We start from the raw sequence: 26231 nt of genomic DNA on the forward strand, positions 1-26231 counted from the left end.
AAGACATACACATGCATCCACACACCTGTCAAATTAGGACCTGCGGCTGTGTTCATACAGCTGCTTCATCCCCATAGAGTAACATAGGGTGCCTACACACAGCCCCAGCCACAAAGAAAGACACGGATTCCCACTGTATACAGAAACCATGTGATCGACCCCCCAGACCTCATCTACAAGAGTTAACTCAACACAGTTTTATCTCTTAGATTTAGCAGGAATTTTGTGAGTTATGTTATGTTTGTGTCCGCTAATAATGATTTTAGTGTCATTTTAGTGAAAATATTGTTCTGATATTTGTTCTGATATTTTCGGGAGGGGGGTGATTGGGGTTCCTGTGAAGTATTCCCCGTGATTTCTAACAGCAGCCCTGATGATCGTTGATAAAATGATGACCCGGAGTTCATGTTTTCCAGTTAGATCCGTTTATTCATCACACCGAGGAGAGACAATTCACAACATTTTAGACCAGCATACATTTATATGATTTTCTATAAAGACAAAATATATATTAAAACAAAAAAAATGTCATTTGGATACATATGGTTCAGGACACACATGTATTAATATCGACAGGAAAAGAGTCACAGCAGAAAAGATCCACATTGGAGCTCTAAGCGCCCCATACACTGATCAATTCAATATGAATTCAAAACAACTGTCATCTAACATTGTCTTTAATATCTGTTATTGGGTAATATGGATGACATACATTATATTACCAAAAGTATTGGGACACCTTCCTTTACACACACATGAACTTTAATGACATCCCAGTCTTAGTCCGTAGGGTTCAATATTGAGTTGGCTCCGCCCTTTGCAGCTATAACAGCTTCAACTCTTCTGGGAAGGCTGTCCACAAGGTTTATGAGTGTGTCTATGGGAATGTTTGACCATTCTTCCAGAAGCGCATTTGTGAGGTCAGGCACTGATGTTGGATGAGAAGGTCTGGCTCACAGTCTCCACTCTAATTCACCCAAAAGGTGTTCTATTGTGTTGAGGTCAGGACTCTGTGCAGGCCAGGCCTCCACCCCAAACTCCCTCATCCATGTCTTTATGGACCTTGCTTTGTGCTCTGGTTCGCAGTCATGTTGGAACAGGAAGGGGCCATCCCCAAATGTTCCCATAAAGTTGAGAGCATGAAATTGCCCAAAATGTCTTGGTATGCTGACGCCTTAAGAGTTCCCTGCAATGGAACTAAGGGGCCAAGCCCAACCCCTGAAAAACAACCCCACACCATAATCCCCCCTTCACCAAATGATTGGGACCACTGCACAAAGCAAGGTCCATAAAGACATGGATGAGCGAGTTTGGGGTGGAGGAACTTGACTGGCCTGCACAGAGTCCAGGCATAAGTCAGGCCCTTGATGTTACAAAAAAAGACCACCATGTCTCAGAATATTGATCAGGGACCAATCAGTGAGGTTCTCTATCATGTCCCCATGTGATCACCAAAAAAGCTAATCATGTGGATCCCTGTACTTCTGAATTTTTGGACTGAAGGCAGGGACATGAAGGAGCTGCTGTTACTCAAACTGCAGGGGAGTGGTAGCTGTAGTCCTGATTCAGGACTGCGGCCTCGATGTGCATGAGAACGGCATTCTGTAGATCCCAATTCAGAAGAAGAGCTGCAAACTGACTGGTCAGTAGTAAACAGGAAATGGTTATTTGCTTAGGGGACTGGTGGGATCACCAGGTTGTGCTGTGACTTTAAAACAGGGGTCTCCAAACCTTCTAAAGAAAGGGCCAGTTTACTGTCCATCAGACTATAGGGGGACCGGACTCTGCTCAGTGGGAATAAATGGTTAGTGCCAGTGGGAGGAATAGTGCCCCATTGTTGGTGTCAGTGGAAGGAATAGTGCCCCATTGTTGGTGTCAGTGGAAGGAATAGTGCCCCATTGTTGGTGTCAGTGGAAGGAATAGTGCCCCATTGTTGGTGTCAGTGGAAGGAATAGTGCCCCATTGTTGGTGTCAGTGGAAGGAATAGTGCCCCATTGTTGGTGTCAGTGGAAGGAATAGTGCCCCATTGTTGGTGTCAGTGGAAGGAATAGTGCCCCATTGTTGGTGTCAGTGGGTTGAATAGTGCCCCATTGTTGGTGTCAGTGGGATGAATAGTGCCCCATTGTTGGTGTCAGTGGAAGGAATAGTGCCCCATTGTTGGTGTCAGTGGAAGGAATAGTGCCCCATTGTTGGTGTCAGTGGAAGGAATAGTGCCCCATTGTTGGTGTCAGTGGAAGGAATAGTGCCCCATTGTTGGTGTCAGTGGAAGGAATGGTCCCCCACTGTTGGTGTCAGTGGAAGGAATAGTGCCTCAAGGACCAGATAAAGGCAAGAAAAGGGCCACAGTTTGCAGACCACTTACATGAGATTACCAAAGGACTAAGAAAAGCCCCCCGACTTTTTAATGTAAGGAATCATAGAATTTAAAGCCCGGTACTGCGAAACGTTCTGCCTTTAGTTTTAGTAATATGGCGTTGGACACATATCGAGCTGATGAGGTCAGTTGTGTTTTCTGCTGTATAATGGAGTTTCCTTATACTGGGACTTTCCATCTTGATGGTCACATGAGGCCCCATCCCCCATTCCTATACACCTCTATTCTTACATAGCATTATATCAGCTGCTGGTGCCGAGCGGAGTCATCAGTCTTCCTCCTCCTACACCTCAATAATGACCGGTCCCAGGATGACCCCCCTATTCCTGATCATGGTGGTGTTGAGAGTCAGCTGGTCCACAGGTGAGAATTACAATGTAAAATCCCATTAATTGCAATATATATATATATATATATATATATATATATATATATATAGTGTGTATGGGCTGCCATAGAGGAACTACAAGCTTCGGCATTATATATACCCCTCTTTTTCTTCTTTTTTTATTTAATTTAGAATAATATTAGGGTGGAGGTTAGAAAGTTCACCAATCCCCCCCCAGATCTGTAATGGTGTACAATGGGGCGGTTGGTGTCCTATCAGTACGGTGTGCAGACCTCAGTCATTGGTACACACTCAGGTTGTGTTACACACTCAGGTTCTCTTCACTTTCTCTCTATTGAGTCACTGAGGTGGGGGTGGGAAGTCCTTCCAGTCTGTAAATAGTGTGGTGGAGTCATAGCAGGTCAGGGACAGTCTTTGCTGAGTCAGGACCTTGTATATGGAATGGAGGGGGGGTCCCCACTGTACATGTGGGGGATGCAGCAAAATGAGATTCCTGGTAAAGAGAGATAAGAGAGAGGTCACTGCTCCCACAGAGAGAGAGACCACTGCTCCCACAGAGAGAGAGAGAGACACAACTGCTCCCGCAGAGAGAGAGAGACCACTGCTCCCACAGAGAGAGAGACCACTGCTCCCACAGAGAGACCACTGCTCCCACAGAGAGAGTGAGAGACCACTGCTCCCACAGAGAGAGAGAGAGGCCACTGCTCCCACAGAGAGAGAGACCACTGCTCCCACAGAGAGACCACTGCTCCCACAGAGAGAGTGAGAGACCACTGCTCCCACAGAGAGAGTGAGAGACCACTGCTCCCACAGAGAGAGAGAGAGACCACTGCTCCCACAGAGAGAGAGACCACTGCTCCCACAGAGAGACCACTGCTCCCACAGAGAGAGTGAGAGACCACTGCTCCCACAGAGAGAGAGAGAGACCACTGCTCCCACAGAGAGAGAGACCACTGCTCCCACAGAGAGAGAGACCACTGCTCCCACAGAGAGACCACTGCTCCCACAGAGAGACCACTGCTCCCACAGAGAGACCACTCTCCCACAGAGAGAGAGACCACTGCTCCCACAGAGAGAGAGAGAGACCACTGCTCCCACAGAGAGAGTGAGAGACCACTGCTCCCACAGAGAGAGAGAGAGACCACTGCTCCCACAGAGAGAGAGACCACTGCTCCCACAGAGAGAGAGACCACTGCTCCCACAGAGAGACCACTGCTCCCACAGAGAGACCACTGCTCCCACAGAGAGACCACTCTCCCACAGAGAGAGAGACCACTGCTCCCACAGAGAGAGAGAGAGACCACTGCTCCCACAGAGAGAGAGAGAGACCACTGCTCCCACAGAGAGAGAGAGAGAGAGAGAGACCACTGCTCCCACAGAGAGAGAGAGAGAGACCACTGCTCCCACAGAGAGAGAGAGAGAGACCACTGCTCCCACAGAGAGAGAGAGAGAGAGAGAGAGAGAGACCACTGCTCCCACAGAGAGAGAGAGAGAGAGACCACTGCTCCCACAGAGAGAGAGAGAGAGAGAGAGAGAGAGAGAGAGAGAGAGAGAGACCACTGCTCCCACAGAGAGAGAGAGACCACTGCTCCCACAGAGAGAGAGAGACCACTGCTCCCACAGAGAGAGAGACCACTGCTCCCACAGAGAGACCACTGCTCTCACAGAGAGACCACTGCTCCCACAGAGAGACCACTGCTCCCACAGAGAGAGAGAGAGAGAGACCAGTGCTCCCACAGAGAGAGAGAGAGAGAGACCACTGCTCCCACAGAGAGAGAGAGAGACCACTGCTCCCACAGAGAGAGAGAGAGAGACCACTGCTCCCACAGAGAGAGAGAGAGAGAGACCACTGCTCCCACAGAGAGAGAGAGAGAGAGACCACTGCTCCCACAGAGAGAGAGAGAGAGAGAGAGAGACCACTGCTCCCACAGAGAGAGAGAGAGACCACTGCTCCCACAGAGAGAGAGAGAGAGAGAGAGAGAGAGAGAGAGACCACTGCTCCCACAGAGAGAGAGAGAGAGAGAGAGAGAGAGACCACTGCTCCCACAGAGAGAGAGAGACCACTGCTCCCACAGAGAGAGAGAGACCACTGCTCCCACAGAGAGACCACTGCTCCCACAGAGAGACCACTGCTCTCACAGAGAGACCACTGCTCCCACAGGGAGAGAGACCACTGCTCCCACAGAGCAGTAAAAAGGGTCACTGGTTCAAATCCCAACCTCGACACTACCTGCCTGGAGTTTGCATGTTCTCATTGTGCCTGTGTGGGTTTCCTCCCAAACTCCAAAGACATGCTGGTAGCATACGTCCCGACTGCCCCTGATTTTAAGGGACTGTCCCTCATTTGGAACAATGTCCCTCTTTCCTCCTCATTTTGGTCTGATTTATATAATTGTATATAAAATGCACTACTTATCTATCAAAAAGTGTTTCCCAGTGCTAAACCTTTCATCCCATCTCTAAATTGTTACATTTGTGAATTTCAAAAGCCATCATAAATGCATACTAGTGGTAAAAAGGGGGGGGAGCGAAACGCGTTGGTGGCAGGGCCTGGCTGAGGGTACCTCTTACACACCCATCTTAGGGACAGCATCTATGTGCGGCTACAGGGAGTCCTTTCTTAACCTTCAGTGGTAAAAAAGCACTTGGGAGTTTAACCAATCTTTTTTTTTTTTTTTTGTACAATTCTACTTTAAGGGGACGTGGCAAGGGGGTGTGCCCAATGCCTACATACTTTTGCTAATAGGTGTCCCCCATTCCCATTTCAGAAAGTTGGGTGATATGTGGGAGGTTAATTGGCTTCTGTCCAAAATTGTCCATAGTATATGAATGTGAGTTGAGGGCCTTGGATTGTGGGCTCCTTGAGGGTAGGGACCGATGTATGTGTGGAGTGATGTGTAAATTGGTACCTTAAATAAATAATGATATAATAGATGAGCATCTTAATGAGACACAATGTACAGGTCCAACTGGATGGACTGGTGTCTATATTCAACCTTATTAACTATGTATACCTTAGAACGAAGCCCTCCAGCAGTACGCTGTCACCGCTGAAGGCGCTTCCTTCTTCACCAGGTCTTAATTCCATGTTTGCTTCCTCTGGACGTCTGATTGGCTGCACCGTCACATGGGCGGCGAGAGTCACAGACCATGGCGCGGAGCTCTGAAGTCGGCGGCGCGGGTATGCCGTTTTTTTCAGAGCACGTCATGCAGTGTGAATGTCTCCTAAACCAGGTTTAAGAGATAACCACACTGTACCTACAGGTAAGTCTTATTATAGACTTATAGCATTCATAGCTCCCAACTGTCCCTGATTTGGAGGGACTGTCCCTGATTTGGAGCAATGTCCCTCTGTCCCTCATTCCTCCTCATTTCTCCCTCATTTTGCTCTGATCTATAGAGATGTATATAAAATGCACTTTTTATCTTTCAAAAAGTGTTTCCCAGCGCTAAACCTTTCATCTAAATTCTAAATTTCTGCATTTGTACATTTTAAAAGCCAACATAAAGGAATAGGGGTGGTAAAAAAATAAAATAAATAAATTGTGGATTTAATTAACCTGTTTTTGGGTTAATTCTCCTTTAAGGGGGGGTGGCAGGGGGCGTGTCCCATGCCTACATACATTTGCTGGTAGGTGTCCCTCATTCCCATCTCAAAATGTTGGGAGGTATGTAGCATTACCTGTAGGTACAAGATCATAAAAGAGGGTTTACTTCCACCAAGGAATGTGGGGTGTGAAGACCTGTCATCATCTACAGCAGAGATCAGAGGATGAAGAATTTATAGTGTTAAGTTGGCCATACACTAGCAGATTTTTTTGAACAGATGTGTATCCATGTGTGTTTGTATTTTATGTCTGTGTGTTTGTTACCTGGAGCTGTGCATTTTTTTGCTTTTTCTATAAGTCATGCTGCTGTCATTAAATGGTTAATTATTTTTAGCTGAACGCGTGACGCGTGATCATCATCTGTACACCTTACTGTGTAATTGGCTCGCCAGCAACAGCAGATGTTACTATACCAATGGGCAATCATAACAAGAAATAAAATATCCCAGCACTTCTTTCTTCTCACGCCACTTAATCAGACCTATTGGTAATATTGCATCAGAACCTGTGGATTGTCCTCACAGTATCCTCCCCACCCCTCACCCCGGCATTCCTCCAGTCTATGCAATCCCTGAGGTTGCATCAGCAGCATTGTGGATGTCTCTGCAGAGTCCCCCCAATCCCTGCACCATGAAGACCCCCCTGATCCTCCTGATATCCCTGACCACCCTCTACACAGCTACAGGTGAGATCTGCCAGTGTGGAGGGGGCACTGCCTGGTCTGCTGGGACACTGATCTCTGTGTCAGGAACAATGATCTTTGTTTTATTACTTTATCTTGGGGGTCTATTTGAGTGACAATGATGTCTATATTGGGGGTCTATGTTGAGGGACAATGATGTCTATATTGGGGGCCTATGTTGAGGGACAATGATGTCTATATTGGGGGGCTCTGTTGAGGGACAATGATGTCTATATTGGGGGGTCTCTGTTGAGGGACAATGATATCTATATTGGGGGTCTATGTTGAAGGACAATAAATTCTATATTGGGGGTCTATGTTGAGGGACAATGATATCTATATTGGGGACCTATGTTGAGGGATAATGATGTCTATATTGGGGGTCTCTATTGAGGGACAATGATGTCTATATTGGGGGCCTATGTTGAGGGACAGTGATGTCTATATTGGGGGTCTATGTTGAAGGACAATAAATTCTATATTGGGGTCTATGTTGAGGGACAATGATGTCTATATTGGGGACCTATGTTGAGGAATAATGATGTCTATATTGGGGGTCTCTATTGAGGGACAATGATGTCTATATTGGGGGCCTATGTTGAGGGACAATGATGTCTATATTAGGGGCTTATGTTGAGGGACAATGAATTCTATATTGGGGGGCCTATGTTGAGGGACAATGATGTCTATATTGGGGGTCTCTGTTGAGGGACAATGATGTCTATATTGGGGGTCTCTGTTGAGGGACAATGATGTCTATATTGGGGGCCTATGTTGAGGGACAATGATGTCTATATTAGGGGCTTATGTTGAGGGACAATGAATTCTATATTGGGGGGCCTATGTTGAGGGACAATGATGTCTATATTGGGGGCCTATGTTGAGGGACAATGATGTCTATATTGAGGGTCTATGTTGATGGGCAATGATGTCTATATTGGGGGTCTCTGTTGAGGGACAATGATGTCTATATTGGGGGCCTATGTTGAGGGACAATGATGTCTATATTGGGGGTCTCTGTTGAGGGACAATGATGTCTATATTGGGGGCCTATGTTGAGGGACAATGATGTCTATATTGGGGGTCTCTGTTGAGGGACAATGATGTCTATATTGGGGGTCTCTGTTGAGGGACAATGATGTCTATATTGGGGGTCTCTATTGAGGGACAATGATGTCTATATTGGGGGCCTATGTTGAGGGACAATGATGTCTATATTGGGGGCCTATGTTGAGGGACAATGATGTCTATATTGGGGAACTCTGTTGAGGGACAATGATATCTATATTGGGGGCCTATGTTGAGGGACAATAAATTCTATATTGGGGGTCTCTGTTGAGGGACAATGATGTCTATATTGGGGAACTCTGTTGAAGGACAATGATATCTATATTGGGGGTCTATGTTGAAGGACAATAAATTCTATATTGGGGGTCTATGTTGAGGGACAATGATGTCTATATTGGGGGCCTATGTTGAGGGACAATGATGTCTATATTGGGGGCCTATGTTGAGGGATAATGATGTCTATATTGGGGGTCTCTATTGAGGGACAATGATGTCTATATTGGGGGCCTATGTTGAGGGACAATGATGTCTATATTGGGGAACTCTGTTGAGGGACAATGATGTCTATATTGGGGGTCTCTGTTGAGGGACAATGATGTCTATATTGGGGGTCTATGTTGAAGGACAATAAATTCTATATTGGGGGCCTATGTTGAGGGACAATGATGTCTATATTAGGGGCTTATGTTGAGGGACAATGAATTCTATATTGGGGGGCCTATGTTGAGGGACAATGATGTCTATATTGGGGGCCTATGTTGAGGGACAATGATGTCTATATTGAGGGTCTATGTTGATGGGCAATGATGTCTATATTGGGGGTCTCTGTTGAGGGACAATGTCGTCTATATTGGGGGCCTATGTTGAGGGACAATGATGTCTATATTGGGGGTCTCTATTGAGGGACAATGATGTCTATATTGGGGGCCTATGTTGAGGGACAATGATGTCTATATTGGGGGCCTATGTTGAGGGACAATGATGTCTATATTGGGGAACTCTGTTGAGGGACAATGATATCTATATTGGGGGCCTATGTTGAGGGACAATAAATTCTATATTGGGGGTCTCTGTTGAGGGACAATGATGTCTATATTGGGGAACTCTGTTGAGGGACAATGATATCTATATTGGGGGTCTATGTTGAAGGACAATAAATTCTATATTGGGGGTCTATGTTGAGGGACAATGATGTCTATATTGGGGGCCTATGTTGAGGGACAATGATGTCTATATTGGGGGCCTATGTTGAGGGATAATGATGTCTATATTGGGGGTCTCTATTGAGGGACAATGATGTCTATATTGGGGGCCTATGTTGAGGGACAATGATGTCTATATTGGGGAACTCTGTTGAGGGACAATGATGTCTATATTGGGGGCCTATGTTGAGGGACAATGATGTCTATATTAGGGGCTTATGTTGAGGGACAATGAATTCTATATTGGGGGGCCTATGTTGAGGGACAATGATGTCTATATTGGGGGCCTATGTTGAGGGACAATGATGTCTATATTGAGGGTCTATGTTGATGGGCAATGATGTCTATATTGGGGGTCTCTGTTGAGGGACAATGTCGTCTATATTGGGGGCCTATGTTGAGGGACAATGATGTCTATATTGGGGGTCTCTATTGAGGGACAATGATGTCTATATTGGGGGCCTATGTTGAGGGACAATGATGTCTATATTGGGGGTCTCTGTTGAGGGACAATGATGTCTATATTGGGGAACTCTGTTGAGGGACAATGATGTCTATATTGGGGGTCTCTGTTGAGGGACAATGATGTCTATATTGGGGGCTTATGTTGAGGGACAATGATGTCTATATTGGGGGCCTATGTTGAGGGACAATGATGTCTATATTGGGGGCCTATGTTGAGGGATAATGATGTCTATATTGGGGGTCTCTATTGAGGGACAATGATGTCTATATTGGGGGCCTATGTTGAGGGACAATGATGTCTATATTGGGGAACTCTGTTGAGGGACAATGATGTCTATATTGGGGGTCTCTGTTGAGGGACAATGATGTCTATATTGGGGGCCTATGTTGAGGGACAATGATGTCTATATTAGGGGCTTATGTTGAGGGACAATGAATTCTATATTGGGGGGCCTATGTTGAGGGACAATGATGTCTATATTGGGGGCCTATGTTGAGGGACAATGATGTCTATATTGAGGGTCTATGTTGATGGGCAATGATGTCTATATTGGGGGTCTCTGTTGAGGGACAATGTCGTCTATATTGGGGGCCTATGTTGAGGGACAATGATGTCTATATTGGGGGTCTCTATTGAGGGACAATGATGTCTATATTGGGGGCCTATGTTGAGGGACAATGATGTCTATATTGGGGGTCTCTGTTGAGGGACAATGATGTCTATATTGGGGGTCTCTGTTGAGGGACAATGATGTCTATATTGGGGGGCCTATGTTGAGGGACAATGATGTCTATATTGGGGGCCTATGTTGAGGGACAATGATGTCTATATTGGGGGCCTATGTTGAGGGACAATGATGTCTATATTGAGGGTCTATGTTGATGGGCAATGATGTCTATATTGGGGGGGTCTCTGTTGAGGGACAATGTCGTCTATATTGGGGGCCTATGTTGAGGGACAATGATGTCTATATTGGGGGTCTCTATTGAGGGACAATGATGTCTATATTGGGGGCCTATGTTGAGGGACAATGATGTCTATATTGGGGGCCTATGTTGAGGGACAATAATGTCTATATTGGGGAACTCTGTTGAGGGACAATGATATCTATATTGGGGGCCTATGTTGAGGGACAATGATGTCTATATTGGGGGCCTATGTTGAGGGACAATTATGTCTATATTGGGGGCCTATGTTGAGGGACAATGATGTCTATATTGGGGGTCTCTGTTGAGGGACAATGATATCTATATTGGGGGCCTATGTTGAGGGACAATAAATTCTATATTGGGGGTCTATGTTGAGGGACAATGATGTCTATATTGGGGGCCTATGTTGAGGGACAATGATGTCTATATTGGGGGTCTCTGTTGAGGGACAATGATGTCTATATTGGGGGCCTATGTTGAGGGACAATGATGTCTATATTGGGGGTCTCTGTTGAGGGACAATGATGTCTATATTGGGGGCCTATGTTGAGGGACAATGATGTCTATATTGGGGGCCTATGTTGAGGGACAATGATGTCTATATTGGGGGCCTATGTTGAGGGACAATGATGTCTATATTGGGGGTCTCTATTGAGGGACAATGATGTCTATATTGGGGGCCTATGTTGAGGGACAATGATGTCTATATTGGGGGCCTATGTTGAGGGAAAATGATGTCTATATTGGGGGCCTATGTTGAGGGACAATGATGTCTATATTGGGGGCCTATGTTGAGGGACAATGATGTCTATATTGGGGGTCTCTATTGAGGAACAATGATGTCTATATTGGGGGCCTATGTTGAGGGACAATGATGTCTATATTGGGGAACTCTGTTGAGGGACAATGATGTCTATATTGGGGGTCTCTGTTGAGGGACAATGATGTCTATATTGGGGGTCTCTATTGAGGGACAATAATGTCTATATTGGGGGTCTCTATTGAGGAACAATGATGTCTATATTGGGGGCCTATGTTGAGGGACAATGATGTCTATATTGGGGAACTCTGTTGAGGGACAATGATGTCTATATTGGGGGTCTATGTTGAGGAACAATGATGTCTATATTGGGGGCCTATGTTGAGGGACAATGATTTCTATATTGGGGGCCTATGTTGAGGGACAATGATATCTATATTGGGGGCCTATGTTGAGGGACAATGATGTCTATATTGGGGGCTCTGTTGAAGGACAATGATGTCTATATTGGGGGCTCTGTTGAGGGACAATGATGTCTATATTGGGGGCTCTGTAGAGGGACAATGATGTCTACATTGGGTGTCTATGTTGAGGGACAATTATTTCTATATTGGGGGTCTCTGTTGAGGGACAACAATCTTTATTTTGGGGGTTTCTGTTGAGGGACAATGATCTCATTATTGGGGGTCTCTATTGAGGGACAATGATGTCTATATTGGGGGGCCTATGTTGAGGGACAATGATGTCTATATTGAGGGCTTATGTTGAGGGACAATGATGTCTATATTGGGGGGCTCTGTTGAGGGACAATGATGTCTATATTGGGGGCCTATGTTGAGGGACAGTGATGTCTATATTGAGGGTCTATGTTGAGGGACAATGATGTCTATATTGGGGGCCTATGTTGAGGGACAATGATGTCTATATTGGGGGTCTCTATTGAGGGACAATGATGTCTATATTGGGGGCCTATGTTGAGGGACAATGATGTCTATATTGGGGGCCTATGTTGAGGGAAAATGATGTCTATATTGGGGGCCTATGTTGAGGGACAATGATGTCTATATTGGGGGCCTATGTTGAGGGACAATGATGTCTATATTGGGGGTCTCTATTGAGGAACAATGATGTCTATATTGGGGGCCTATGTTGAGGGACAATGATGTCTATATTGGGGAACTCTGTTGAGGGACAATGATGTCTATATTGGGGGTCTCTGTTGAGGGACAATGATGTCTATATTGGGGGTCTCTATTGAGGGACAATAATGTCTATATTGGGGGTCTCTATTGAGGAACAATGATGTCTATATTGGGGGCCTATGTTGAGGGACAATGATGTCTATATTGGGGAACTCTGTTGAGGGACAATGATGTCTATATTGGGGGTCTATGTTGAGGAACAATGATGTCTATATTGGGGGCCTATGTTGAGGGACAATGATTTCTATATTGGGGGCCTATGTTGAGGGACAATGATATCTATATTGGGGGCCTATGTTGAGGGACAATGATGTCTATATTGGGGGCTCTGTTGAAGGACAATGATGTCTATATTGGGGGCTCTGTTGAGGGACAATGATGTCTATATTGGGGGCTCTGTAGAGGGACAATGATGTCTACATTGGGTGTCTATGTTGAGGGACAATTATTTCTATATTGGGGGTCTCTGTTGAGGGACAACAATCTTTATTTTGGGGGTTTCTGTTGAGGGACAATGATCTCATTATTGGGGGTCTCTATTGAGGGACAATGATGTCTATATTGGGGGGCCTATGTTGAGGGACAATGATGTCTATATTGAGGGCTTATGTTGAGGGACAATGATGTCTATATTGGGGGGCTCTGTTGAGGGACAATGATGTCTATATTGGGGGCCTATGTTGAGGGACAGTGATGTCTATATTGAGGGTCTATGTTGAGGGACAATGATGTCTATATTGGGAGCTTATGTTGAGGGACAATGATGTCTATATTGGGGGGCTCTGTTGAGGGACAATGATGTCTATATTGGGGGCCTATGTTGAGGGACAATGATTTCTATATTGGGGGCCTATGTTGAGGGACAATGATGTCTATATTGAGGGCTTATGTTGAGGGACAATGATGTCTATATTGGGGGCTTATGTTGAGGGACAATGATGTCTATATTGGGGGGCTCTGTTGAGGGACAATGATGTCTATATTGGGGGCCTATGTTGAGGGACAGTGATGTCTATATTGAGAGTCTATGTTGAGGGACAATGATGTCTATATTGGGGGCCTATGTTGAGGGACAGTGATGTCTATATTGAGAGTCTATGTTGAGGGACAATGATGTCTATATTGGGGGGGCTCTGTTGAGGGACAATGATGTCTATATTGGGGGGCTCTGTTGAGGGACAATGATGTCTATATTGGGGGGCTCTGTTGAGGGACAATGATGTCTATATTGGGGGGCTCTGTTGAGGGACAATGATGTCTATATTGGGGGGCTCTGTTGAGGGACAATGATGTCTATATTGGGGGGCTCTGTTGAGGGACAATGATGTCTATATTGGGGGGCTCTGTTGAGGGACAATGATGTCTATATTGGGGGGCTCTGTTGAGGGACAATGATGTCTATATTGGGGGGCTCTGTTGAGGGACAATGATGTCTATATTGGGGGGCTCTGTTGAGGGACAATGATGTCTATATTGGGGGGCTCTGTTGAGGGACAATGATGTCTATATTGGGGGGCTCTGTTGAGGGACAGTGCCAGTCTTGTGGGAAGTTATTGACTGATGAAAGAGCCAGAAATAAAACTATTTCTGTTTGAAGTTCTCCGCTGGGGAGGATGAAGATATTAGCTGCAGGCTGTGTTTAGTAAATACAGGGAATGTAGCATGCAGTGTTACAATGCTGTAGAAATGAGAAACCCCACCATGCTTAGACTGGTCATGCTGGACCTCGTGGTTCAATAGAAGCGGAGTCAGCGTATTGTTGCGTAATATAATAAATATTGCAGCGTGACTTGCATCACGTGGAGTTAAATGCCTCCCTTTGTCATATGATGGTTGGAGGAGGGTGTGTCTCTATGTCATTGGAATTCCCCTGTCTTCCTTGGCCAAATCCCATTCCCAGCATTCTTTCTTCTTTATATTCATATTTTATACAATAAAATACTAATATTTCATACAATGTAATCAGACAATTGTGATCTGGGAGTATGTGAAGGTATACACTTTGTATATAAAGTATCATAGAGCTCCCCGTGTCCAATGGCGTCTATTCTTTTGTACGATAAAAATTGTGCAACACTGGGAGTTTCCAACTTCATGGTCACGTGAGGTCGCCCTCCCCCCTCATCCTATATCCAACATATCATTACATCAGTGAATGCAGATCAGTGGAGTTCATTCTTCTCCTCCTCCTGCACCCCAATAACCCCAATACTGACCAGTCCCAGGATGACCCCCCTCATATTCCTGCTCCCATTGGTGCTGACAGCTAGCTGGACCGTAGGTAAGAATTTAAATGTAAAATCCCATTCACTGCCATCCATATTTTGTGTGAGTGTATGGGCTGCCATAGAGGAACTACAAGTCCCAGTATTATATATCTCTCTCCATTATTGTTTACTTTATTTTATTATAATTTTGGGGTGAAGGTTCACCAATCGTCCTCCAGATCTGAAAGGGTGTAAATTTAGGGGCGTTTTTGTTTTTACTATTGAGTCACTGAGGTTGAGAGAGTGGTCCCACAGAGAGAGACCACTGCTCCCACAGAGAGAGAGACCACTGCTCCCAGAGAGAGAGAGAGGCCACTGCTCCCACAGGGAGAGAGAGAGAGACCACTGCTCCCACAGAGAGAGAGAGGCCACTGCTCCCACAGAGAGAGAGAGACCACTGCTCCCAGAGAGAGAGAGAGGCCACTGCTCCCACAGAGAGAGAGAGAGAGACCACTGCTCCCACAGAGAGAGAGAGGCCACTGCTCCCACAGAGAGAGAGAGAGGCCACTGCTCCCACAGAGAGAGAGAGGCCACTGCTCCCATAGAGAGAGGAACCACTGCTCCCAGGGCAGCACAGTGGTGTAGTGGGTAGCACTCTCACCTAGCAGTAAAAAGGGTCACTTGTTCAAATCCCAACCTCAACCCTGCCTGGAGTTTGCATGTTCTCCTTGTGCCTGTGTGGGTTTTCTCCAGTCTACTCCCACACTCCAAAGACATGCTGGTAGCATACCCATAGAGAGAGAGAGAGAGAGAGAGAGAGAGAGAGACCACTGCTCCCACAGAGAGACCACTGCTCTCACAGAGAGAGAGAGACCACTGCTCCCACAGAGAGAGAGACCACTGCTCCCACAGAGAGACCACTGCTCTCACAGAGAGAGAGAGACCACTGCTCTCACAGAGAGAGAGACCACTGCTCCCACAGAGAGAGAGACCACTGCTCCCACAGAGAGAGAGACCACTGCTCTCACAGAGGGAGAGAGAGAGACCACTGCTCTCACAGAGAGAGAGACCACTGCTCCCACAGAGAGAGACCACTGCTCCCACAGAGAGAGAGACCACTGCTCCCACAGAGAGAGAGACCACTGCTCCCACAGAGAGATAGACCACTGCTCTCACAGAGAGAGAGACCACTGCTCCCACAGAGAGAGAGACCACTGCTCCCACAGGGAGAGAGACCACTGCTCTCACAGAGAGAGAGACCACTGCTCCCACAGAGAGAGAGACCACTGCTCCCACAGAGAGAGAGAGGCCACTGCTCCCATAGAGAGAGGAACCACTGCTCCCAGGGCAGCACAGTGGTGTAGTGGGTAGCACTCTCACCTAGCAGTAAAAAGGGTCACTTGTTCAAATCCCAACCTCAACCCTGCCTGGAGTTTGCATGTTCTCCTTGTGCCTGTGTGGGTTTTCTCCAGTCTACTCCCACACTCCAAAGACATGCTGGTAGCATACCTCCCGACTGCCCCTGATTTTAAGGGACTGTCCCTCATTTGGAACAAAGTCCCTCTGTCCCTCTTTCCTCCTCATTTGTCCCTCATTTTGGTCTGATTTATATAGTTTCCCAGTGCTAAACCTTTCATCCCATTTCTAAATTGTTACATTTGTGAATTCCAAAAGCCAATATAAAGGCATACTAGTGGTAAAAAGGGGGGGGGGGGGCGAAACGCGTTGGTGCGGCTTCAGGGAGTCCTTTCTTAACCCTAAGTGGTAAAAAGGCACTTGGGAGTTTAACCAATCTTTTTTTTTGTACAATTCTACTTTAATGGGGTGTGGCAAGGGGTGTGTCCTATGCCTACATACTTTTGCTAATAGGTGTCCCTCATTCCCATTTCAGAAAGTTGGGTGATATGTGGGAGGTTAATTGGCTTCTGTCCAAAATTGTCCATAGTATATGAATGTGAGTTGAGGACCTTGGATTGTGGGTTCCTTGAGGGTAGGGACCGATGTATGTGTGGAGTGCTGCGTAAATTGGTACCTTAAATAAATAATGATATAATAGATGAGCATCTTCATAAAATACAATGTACAGGTCCAACTGGATGGACTGGTGTCTATATTCAACCTTACTACTATGTATGCCTTAGAATGAAGCCCTCCAGCAGCACGCTGTCACCGCTGAAGGCGCTTCCTTCTTCACCAGGTCTTAATTCCGGGTTTGCTTCCTCTGGCCGTCTGATTGGCTGCACCGTCGCATGGGCGGCGAGAGTCACGGACCACGGCGCGGAGCTTTTTTTCAGAGCACGTCACCGGCTGCATGCAGTGTGAATGTCTCCTGAACCAGGTTTAAGAGATAACCACACTGTACCTACAGGTAAGTCTTATTATAGACTTATAGCATTCATAGCTCCCAACTGTCCCTGATTTGGAGGGACTGTCCCTGATTTGGAGAAATGTCCCTCTGTCACTCATTCCTCCCTCATTTTGATCTGATCTATATAGATGTATATAAAATGCACTTTTTATCTTTCAAAAAGTGTTTCCCAGCGCTAAACCTTTCATCCAAATTCTAAATTGCTACATTTGTACATTTTAAAAGCCAATATAAAGGAATAGGGGTGGTATAAAAAAAAATTGTGGATTTAATTAACCTGTTTTTGGGTTAATTCTCCTTTAAGGGGGTGTGGCAGGGGGCGTGTCCCATGCCTACATACATTTGCTGGTAGGTGTCCCTCATTCCCATCTCAAAATGTTGGGAGGTATGTAGCATTACCTGTAGGTACAAGATCATAAAAGAGGGTTTACTTCCACCAAGGAATGTGGGGTGTGAAGACCTGTCATCATCTACAGCAGAGATCAGAGGATGAAGAATTTATAGTGTTAAGCTGGCCATACACTAGCAGATTTTTGAACAGATGTGTATCCATGTGTGTTTGTGTATTTTGTGTCTGTGTGTTTGTTACCTGGAGCTGTGCATTGTTTTGCTTTTTCTATAAGTCATGCTGCTGTCATTAAATGGTTAATTATTTTTAGCTGAACGCGTGACGCGTGATCATCTTCTGTACACCTTACTGTGTAATTGGCTCGCCAGCAACAGCAGATGTTACTATACCAATGGGCAAGTCCCCCCAATCCCTGCACCATGAAGACCCCCCTGATCCTCCTGATATACCTGACCACCCTCTACACAGCTACAGGTGAGATCTGCCAGTGTGGAGGGGGCACTGCCTGGTCTGCTGGGACACTGATCTCTGTGTTAGGAACAATGATCTTTTTTTTATTTCTTTATCTTGGGGGTCTATTTGAGTGACAATGATGTCTATATTGAGGGTCTATGTTGAGGGACAATGATGTCTATATTGGGGGTCTCTATTGAGGGACAATGATGTCTATATTGGGGGTCTCTATTGAGGGACAATGATCTCTATATTGAGGGCCTATGTTGAGGGACAATGTTGTCTATATTGGGGGTCTCTATTGAGGGACAATGATGTCTATATTGGGGGCCTATGTTGAGGGACAATGATGTCTATATTGGGGGCCTATGTTGAGGGACAATGATGTCTAAATTTGGTGCCTATGTTGAGGGACAATGATGTCTATATTGGGGGGCTCTGTTGAGGGATAATGATGTCTATATTGGGGGCCTATGTTGAGGGACAATGATGTCTATATTGGGATCCAATGTTGAGGGACAATGATGTCTATATTGGGGGCCAATGTTGAGGGACAATGATGTCTATATTGGGGGCCTATGTTGAGGGACAATGATGTCTATATTGGGATCCAATGTTGAGGGACAATGATGTCTATATTGGGGGCCAATGTTGAGGGACAATGATGTCTATATTGGGGGCCTATGTTGAGGGACAATGATGTCTATATTGGGGGCCTATGTTGAGGGACAATGATGTCTATATTGGGGGGCTCTGTTGAGGAACAATGATCTCTTTATTGGGGGTCTCTATTGAGGGATAATGATGTCTATATTGGGGGTCTATGTTGAGGAACAATTATGTTTATATTGGGGGCCTATGTTGAGGGACAATGATGTCTATATTGGGGGTCTCTGCTGAGGGACAATGATGTCTATATTGGGGGCCTATGTTGAGGGACAATGATGTCTATATTGGGGGTCTCTGTTGAGGAACAATGATCTCTTTATTGGGGGTCTCTATTGAGGGATAATGATGTCTATATTGGGGGTCTATGTTGAGGAACAATTATGTTTATATTGGGGGCCTATGTTGAGGGACAATGATGTCTATATTGGGGGTCTCTGCTGAGGGACAATGATGTCTATATTGGGGGCCTATGTTGAGGGACAATGATGTCTATATTGGGGACCTATGTTGAGGGACAATGATGTCTATATTGGGGGCCTATGTTGAGGGACAATGATGTGTATATTGGGGGTCTCTGTTGAGGGACAATGATGTCTATATTGGGGGTCTATGTTGAGGAACAATGATGTCTATATTGGGGGCTTATGTTGAGGGACAATGATGTCTATATTGGGGGCCTATGTTGAGGGACAATGATTTCTATATTGGGGGCCTTTGTTGAGGGACAATGATGTATATATTGGGGGCCTATGTTGAGGGACAATGATATCTATATTGGGGGCCTATGTTGAGGGACAATGATGTCTATATTGGGGGCCTATGTTGAGGGACAATGATGTCTATTGTGGGGGTCTCTGTTGAGGGACAATGATGTCTATATTGGGGGTCTCTGTTGAGGAACAATGATGTCTATATTGGGGGTCTATGTTGAGTGACAATAATCTCTATATTGGGGGTCTATTTGAGTGACAATGATCTCTATATTGGGGGTCTCTGTTGTAGAACAATGATGTCTATATTGGGGGTCTATGTTGAGGAACAATAACCTCTTTATTGGGGTCTATGTTGAGTGACAATGATCTCTATATTGGGGGTCTCTGTTGAGGGAAAATGATGGGGGTCTGTGTTATGAGACAATGGTCTATATTAGGGGTCTCTGTGGAGGGACAATGTTGTCTAAATTTGGGCTCTATGTTGAGGGACAATGATGTCTATATTGGGGGGCTCTGTTGAGGGACAATGATGTCTATATTGGGGGCCTATGTTGAGGGACAATGATGTCTAAATTTGGTGCCTATGTTGAGGGACAATGATGTCTACATTGGGGGTCTCTGTTGAGGGACATTGATGTCTATATTGGGGGCCTATGTTGAGGGACAATGATGTCTATATTGGGGGCCTATGTTGAGGGACAACGATATCTATATTGGGGGCCTGTGTTGAGGGACAATGATATCTATATTGGGGGGCTCTGTTGAGGGACAATGATGTCTATATTGGGGGGCTCTGTTGAGGGACAATTATGTCTATATTGGGGGTCTCTGTTGAGGAACAATGATCTCTTTATTGGGGGTCTCTATTGAGGGATAATGATGTCTATATTGGGGGTCTATGTTGAGGAACAATTATGTTTATATTGGGGGCCTATGTTGAGGGACAATGATGTCTATATTGGGGGTCTCTGCTGAGGGACAATGATGTCTATATTGGGGGCCTATGTTGAGGGACAATGATGTCTATATTGGGGACCTATGTTGAGGGACAATGATGTCTATATTGGGGGCCTATGTTGAGGGACAATGATGTGTATATTGGGGGTCTATGTTGAGGGACAATGATGTGTATATTGGGGGTCTATGTTGAGGAACAATGATGTCTATATTGGGGGCTTATGTTGAGGGACAATGATGTCTATATTGGGGGCCTATGTTGAGGGACAATGCTGTCTATATTGGGGGCCTATGTTGAGGGACAATGATGTCTATATTGGGGGCCTATGTTGAGGGACAATGATTTCTATATTGGGGGCCTTTGTTGAGGGACAATGATGTATATATTGGGGGCCTATGTTGAGGGACAATGATATCTATATTGGGGGCCTATGTTGAGGGACAATGATGTCTATATTGGGGGCCTATGTTGAGGGACAATGATGTCTATTGTGGGGGTCTCTGTTGAGGGACAATGATGTCTATATTGGGGGTCTCTGTTGAGGAACAATGATGTATATATTGGGGGTCTATGTTGAGTGACAATAATCTCTATATTGGGGGTCTATTTGAGTGACAATGATCTCTATATTGGGGGTCTCTGTTGTAGAACAATGATGTCTATATTGGGGGTCTATGTTGAGGAACAATAACCTCTTTATTAGGGTCTATGTTGAGTGACAATGATCTCTATATTGGGGGTCTCTGTTGAGGGAAAATGATGGGGGTCTGTGTTATGGGACAATGTCTATATTAGGGGTCTCTGTGGAGGGACAATGTTGTCTAAATTTGGGCTCTATGTTGAGGGACAATGATGTCTATATTGAGGGGCTCTGTTGAGGGACAATGATGTCTATATTGGGGGGCTCTGTTGAGGGACAATGATGTCTATATTGGGGGGCTCTGTTGAGGGACAATGATGTCTATATTGGGGGGCTCTGTTGAGGGACAATGATGTCTATATTGGGGGGCTCTGTTGAGGGACAGTGCCAGTCTTGTGGGAAGTTATTGGCTGATGAAAGAGCCAGAAATAAAACTATTTCTGTTTGAAGTTCTCCGCTGGGGAGGATGGAGATATTAGCTGCAGGCTGTGTTTAGTAAATAGAGGGAATGTAGCATGCAGTGTTACAATGCTGTAGAAATGAGAAATCCCACCATGCTTAGACTGGTCATGCTGGACCTCGTGGTTCAATAGAAGCGGAGTCAGCGTATTGTTGCGTAATATAATAAATATTGCAGCGTGACTTGCATCACGTGGAGTTAAATGCCTCCCTGTGTCATATGATGGTTGGAGGAGGGTGTGTCTCTATGTCATTGGAATTCCCCTGTCTTCCTTGGCCACATCCCATTCCCAGCATTCTTTCCTCTTTATATTTATATTTTATACAATAAAATACTAATATTTCATACAATGTAATCAGACAATTGTGATCTGGGAGTATGTGAAGGTATACACTTTGTATATAAAGTATCATAGAGCTCCCCATGTCCAATGGCGTCTATTCTTTTGTACAATAAAAAATACGCAACACCGGGAGTTTCCAACTTCATGGTCACGTGAGGTCGCCCTCCCCCCCTCATCCTATGTTTTCTAACATATCATTACATCAGTGAATGCAGATCAGTGGAGTTCATTCTTCTCCTCCTCCTGCACCCCAATAACCCCAATACTGACCAGTCCCAGGATGACCCCCCTCATATTCCTGCTCCTATTGGTGCTGACAGCTAGCTGGACTGTAGGTAAGAATTTAAATGTAAAATCCCATTCACTGCAATCCATATTTTGTGTGTATGGGCTGCCATAGAGGAACTACAAGTCCCAGTATTATATATCTCTCTCCATTATTGTTTACTTTATTTTAGTATAATTTTGGGGTGGAGGTTCACCAATCGTCCTCCAGATCTGAAAGGGTGTAAATTTAGGGGCGTTTTTGTTTTTAGGAAATGACTCAGTCATGCGTCCCCTTTCTGTTTTACTATTGAGTCACTGAGGTTGGTGTGGGAAACTGTAGTCATTTGACTTTGTAATTAGTCAGCTGTGGTGGCGTCATTGCGGGTCATGGACGGTCTATGCTGAGTCTGGGCCCTATACGTAGAGTAGTGGGGCCCCTGATGTATAAGTTGGGACACAGTGAAAATGGGCTTCCTGGTAGGTTCAGGAGAGACTTCAGAAACTTTATATACAGTCTGGAGGAAAGAAGGGAAAGGGGGAGACCTGATTGAAATGTTTAAATATATTATGGGCTCTGAATAGGGGTCGGGAGGGGCAGTATTTTCAATGTCAAGATATCAAGACCAAGATCAAGAACACGGGGATATGACCTCAAACTAGAAGGGAGGAAAGTTCAAAACTAAGCTTAGAAAGTATTATTTTACAGAAAGAGTAGTTGATGCTTGGAATAGACTTCCAGCAGAGGTGGTCAGTCAGTTGGGTTGTGGTTGTGGATCGTGAGGAGGGCTCTATGGAGTCTAGAGGGGGTTCTGTACCATGCAGAAGTCCTAGTTAACACAGAATGGTATTCACAGCACAAAGGGGTTGTAAATAGTATAGAGTAGGGGTCTCCAAACCAAAAGAAAGGGCACGTTTACTGTCCTTCAGATTTCAGGGGGGCCAGACTTTGCCCAGTGGGAGTAAACAATGCCAGATCTTTGGTATTGGGGGGGGGATAGTTGGTGTCAGTTGGAGGAATAGTGCCCCATCCTTGGTGTCAGTGGGAGGAATAGTGCTCCGTCATTGGTGTCAGTGGGAGGAATAGTGCCCCATCATTGGTGTCAGTGGGAGGAATGGTGCCCCATCGTTGGTGTCAGTGGGAGGAATAGTGCCCCATCGTTGGTGTCAGTGGGAGGAATAGTGCCCCATCGTTGGTGTCAGTGGGAGGAATAGTGCCTCATCGTTGGTGTCAGTGGGAGGAATAGTGCCCCATTGTTGGAGTCAGTGGGAGGAATAGTGTCCCATTGTAGGTGTCAGTGGAAGGAATAGTGCCCCATCGTTGGTGTCAGTGGAAGGAATAGTGCCCCATTGTTGGTGTCAGTGGCAGGAATAGTGCCCCATTGTTTGTGTCAGTGGCAGGAATAGTGCCCCATTGTTGTTGTCAGTGGCTGGAATAATGCCTCAAGGGCCAGATAAAGACAAGCAAAGGGCCACAGTTTGGAGACCCCTGGTACAGAGGGATGTATGGGAAGGTTTATGTAGTATGCAGGGGTCCTAGATAATAAAGAAAACTCTTTTGAGCACAGAAAGGTTGAAGATATTGCTAGGGGGTGTATGGAACTGGGAGGGGAGATGGTTGATGTAGCACACAGGGGTTCTAGATAACAGCCATCCCCGCCCGGAGAACACAGTGGTTATTGCTAGTGGCTATAAAATAGCCATTAGCAATAATAGCTTGTAAAATCCAACAGGCTGGTTGTACCCAAGTTGATCGATCAACTTGGATACATTCAGCCTGCCCATACATGTTTCGAATCTTGGCCGGTTCCTGCTGAACCAGCCAAGATTCGAAAAATCTATGGCCGGCTTTGGAGTACAGATGGATTGTAGTAGTGCAAAAGGCTGTATGAAGTCTGTAACGAAGTGGGGGATGTTCTGTAGCACAAAGGGATCCTATATAATAGAAAGAATTTCTTAGAACACAGAAGGGTTGTAGGTAGTGAGGGGGCTGTATAGAGCCTGGCAGGTAGGTTAGTAGAATGCAGGGGTTCTAGATAATAGAGAATGGCTCTTTATGGTAAATGAGGTGTCTTCAGTTGGGTATACAGTTGGTGGACTTACCCTATATTGAGCTTTATGGCTACCTACACCAGCTAAGCCTTCACTCTGTTTTGTGGCACCTACAAATCATCGTGGTCTGCAGACATATTGACCAACAATGCTACGGTCCCCGGCTTAGAAGGTGCTAGAGATCTAGAGAACAAAACCTGACTGATCTAAGGCCATCCTATTTCATGGATATGAATCAATACTAAAATCCACCCCATCACTGGGGCACCACTGTAGGCAAGGAGCCACCTGGAATGTGGCATTGTAAAATTCTTGTGACTAAGTAGATGGAAGAATAGGACTTTGGAGGGGGGATGATTGTAGTTATCCAGATATCCTGTCTCTATATGTGATGGGTATAAGTCTGAGTTACTCTTGAGGGCCATAAAGGGCAGTTTTTCAAAAAGATCCAGAAGCCGGAGATTTTATAGAACCCCAAGGAGGAACTGTTGTAGAGTCCTGGCCCCACATCCTAACCATCTCTCCTCGAGCCCCCAGCAGTTAAAACATGTTCAGTTGATCACAAGATCAAATGGAACAAACATTGATTGGTAGGCAGTGAAAGCGCCCCCACTCTTGGCTAGATTTGTGGTGAAAAATATGGACAAATAATATAGACACAGATTCTGGGCTCATCTTGGCTCTAGCAATAAAAGTCCTGGATAGTTTGCGTCCAGCTGTTCCTCTTGCGTGAGGCCTTTTTGGGTGCCATTTTGTCCCCTTGACCATAACTTTGCCACTTACCTTCAGGGCTCCGCCAATGACACCCAGTTAACCCCCAATAAAGAATTATTAATCCAGAGTACAAGCAAAACCTTTTTGAGGTAGCAGTTGGAGCTGGGGTGGTTGTAGTCATCCAGATGTTCCATTATGGTGTGTTTATGGGTAAAATTCTGGTCGGTTCTTGAGGGCTACAAAGGATGCAGATGCCGAAAACCCCCCATAAATCCATTGGAACAATTTTTCTAGAAGATCCAGAGGCTGAGAATTGTATGGGGGCCCCTTGGAGGAGCTGTTGTAGAATCCCGATAGGTGATGCTGCTGGTAATCCATGGGGGTAGGTTTGGTGCTCCGTTGTGAAGAAGAAATTCAGATTATCTGTAGTTAGGTCTTTTCGTTTCTCAGAACGTTCAGGGACTTTCCAGCCTCGTTGTACTGAGTAACACGTCTTTGTTTGTTCAGGAAGTTGCCAACACCCAGTGTGATCTCATCACAGGACTGAGCTGTGTAACGTGATCTTCATTTCAGGAAACCTTTTCTGTAAGGGATAGAGAAAATTGAGTACTGTCCATGATACTTTTTTTATTTGCACTAATGTACAATTTTTCAGGACAAGCTTTCGGGGTATGTCCCCTTCTTCAAGGTCCAAGCAGCACTGATTCACAATTTTTTTTAGCAGAATGTTAAAAAAAAACAAAACACATCTCTGAGAGAGAGAAAAATAAAAAAAAGAGAAAAACAAACACATACAAATCAATGGTAAGGGATAAAGATTCTCAGCAAAATATGTGAAAAAATAGAGCCTGTTGGTAGTCATGCTTCCTCCGCAACACATTGTAATTGAACCTTTTTTTTAATTAAAAATTAGTATTTAATCACTTCCCATCCAGGCCAATTCTGATATTTCTCTCCTACATGTAAAATTCATCCTTTTTTTGCTAGAAAATTACATAGAACCCACAAAGATTATATATATTTTTTAGCAAAGACCCTAGAGAATACAATGGCAGTCGTTGCAACTTTTTATCTTGCACAGTATTTGCACAGCAATTTTTCGAAAAAACAGGTTAATGCTTTTAAAAAAAACAAAACATTAAAGTTAGCCCAATTTTTTTTGCACAATGTGAAAGATAAAGTTACGCCGAGTAAATAGATACCTAATATGTCATGCTTCAAAACTGCACACGCTCATGGAATGGCGCCAAACTTTGAAACATGAAAATCCCCATAGGCGACGCATTAAAAATTTTTTACCAGTTACATGTTTTGAGTTACAGAGGAGCTCTAGGGCTAGAATTATTGCTCCCGCTCTAACGTTCGCGGCGATACCTCACATATGTGGTTTGAACACCGTTT

At 45.2% G+C, this 26231-nt stretch overlaps 1 protein-coding gene and 1 long non-coding RNA gene across 6 annotated transcripts in view; one reads left to right on the top strand and one right to left on the bottom strand.

Annotated features, from left to right (window-relative positions):
• Window positions 1-4756: 4756 nt before the first annotated feature.
• On the bottom strand, window positions 4757-25347 carry LOC141130201 (uncharacterized). Its single transcript, XR_012242036.1, has 3 exons — window positions 24900-25347; window positions 17493-17614; window positions 4757-6405 (listed from the first exon to the last, which is right to left on the bottom strand). It is a non-coding gene; the product is annotated as an uncharacterized lncRNA (long non-coding RNA).
• The window catches only part of LOC141130158 (uncharacterized), a 71809-nt gene continuing 52307 nt past the window's right edge, over window positions 6730-26231 (top strand). For 3 of the 5 annotated variants that reach the window (XR_012242023.1, XR_012242017.1, XM_073618110.1), the window contains exon 1: window positions 6730-7016. Coding sequence is in view for 3 of the 5 variants with exons in the window: in XM_073618110.1 (XP_073474211.1) it covers window positions 6929-7016 (88 nt within the window). In the remaining 2 variants the exon portion in view is untranslated. Of the gene's footprint in view, window positions 7017-14833; window positions 14922-21977; window positions 22136-26231 lie in introns of those variants that run through there. The other 2 variants (XM_073618116.1, XM_073618114.1) reach the window with 2 other exon arrangements.

The sequence above is a fragment of the Aquarana catesbeiana genome, linkage group LG01, assembly GCF_042186555.1.
Source record: "Aquarana catesbeiana isolate 2022-GZ linkage group LG01, ASM4218655v1, whole genome shotgun sequence".
In the NCBI taxonomy this organism is placed as follows: domain Eukaryota; kingdom Metazoa; phylum Chordata; class Amphibia; order Anura; family Ranidae; genus Aquarana; species Aquarana catesbeiana.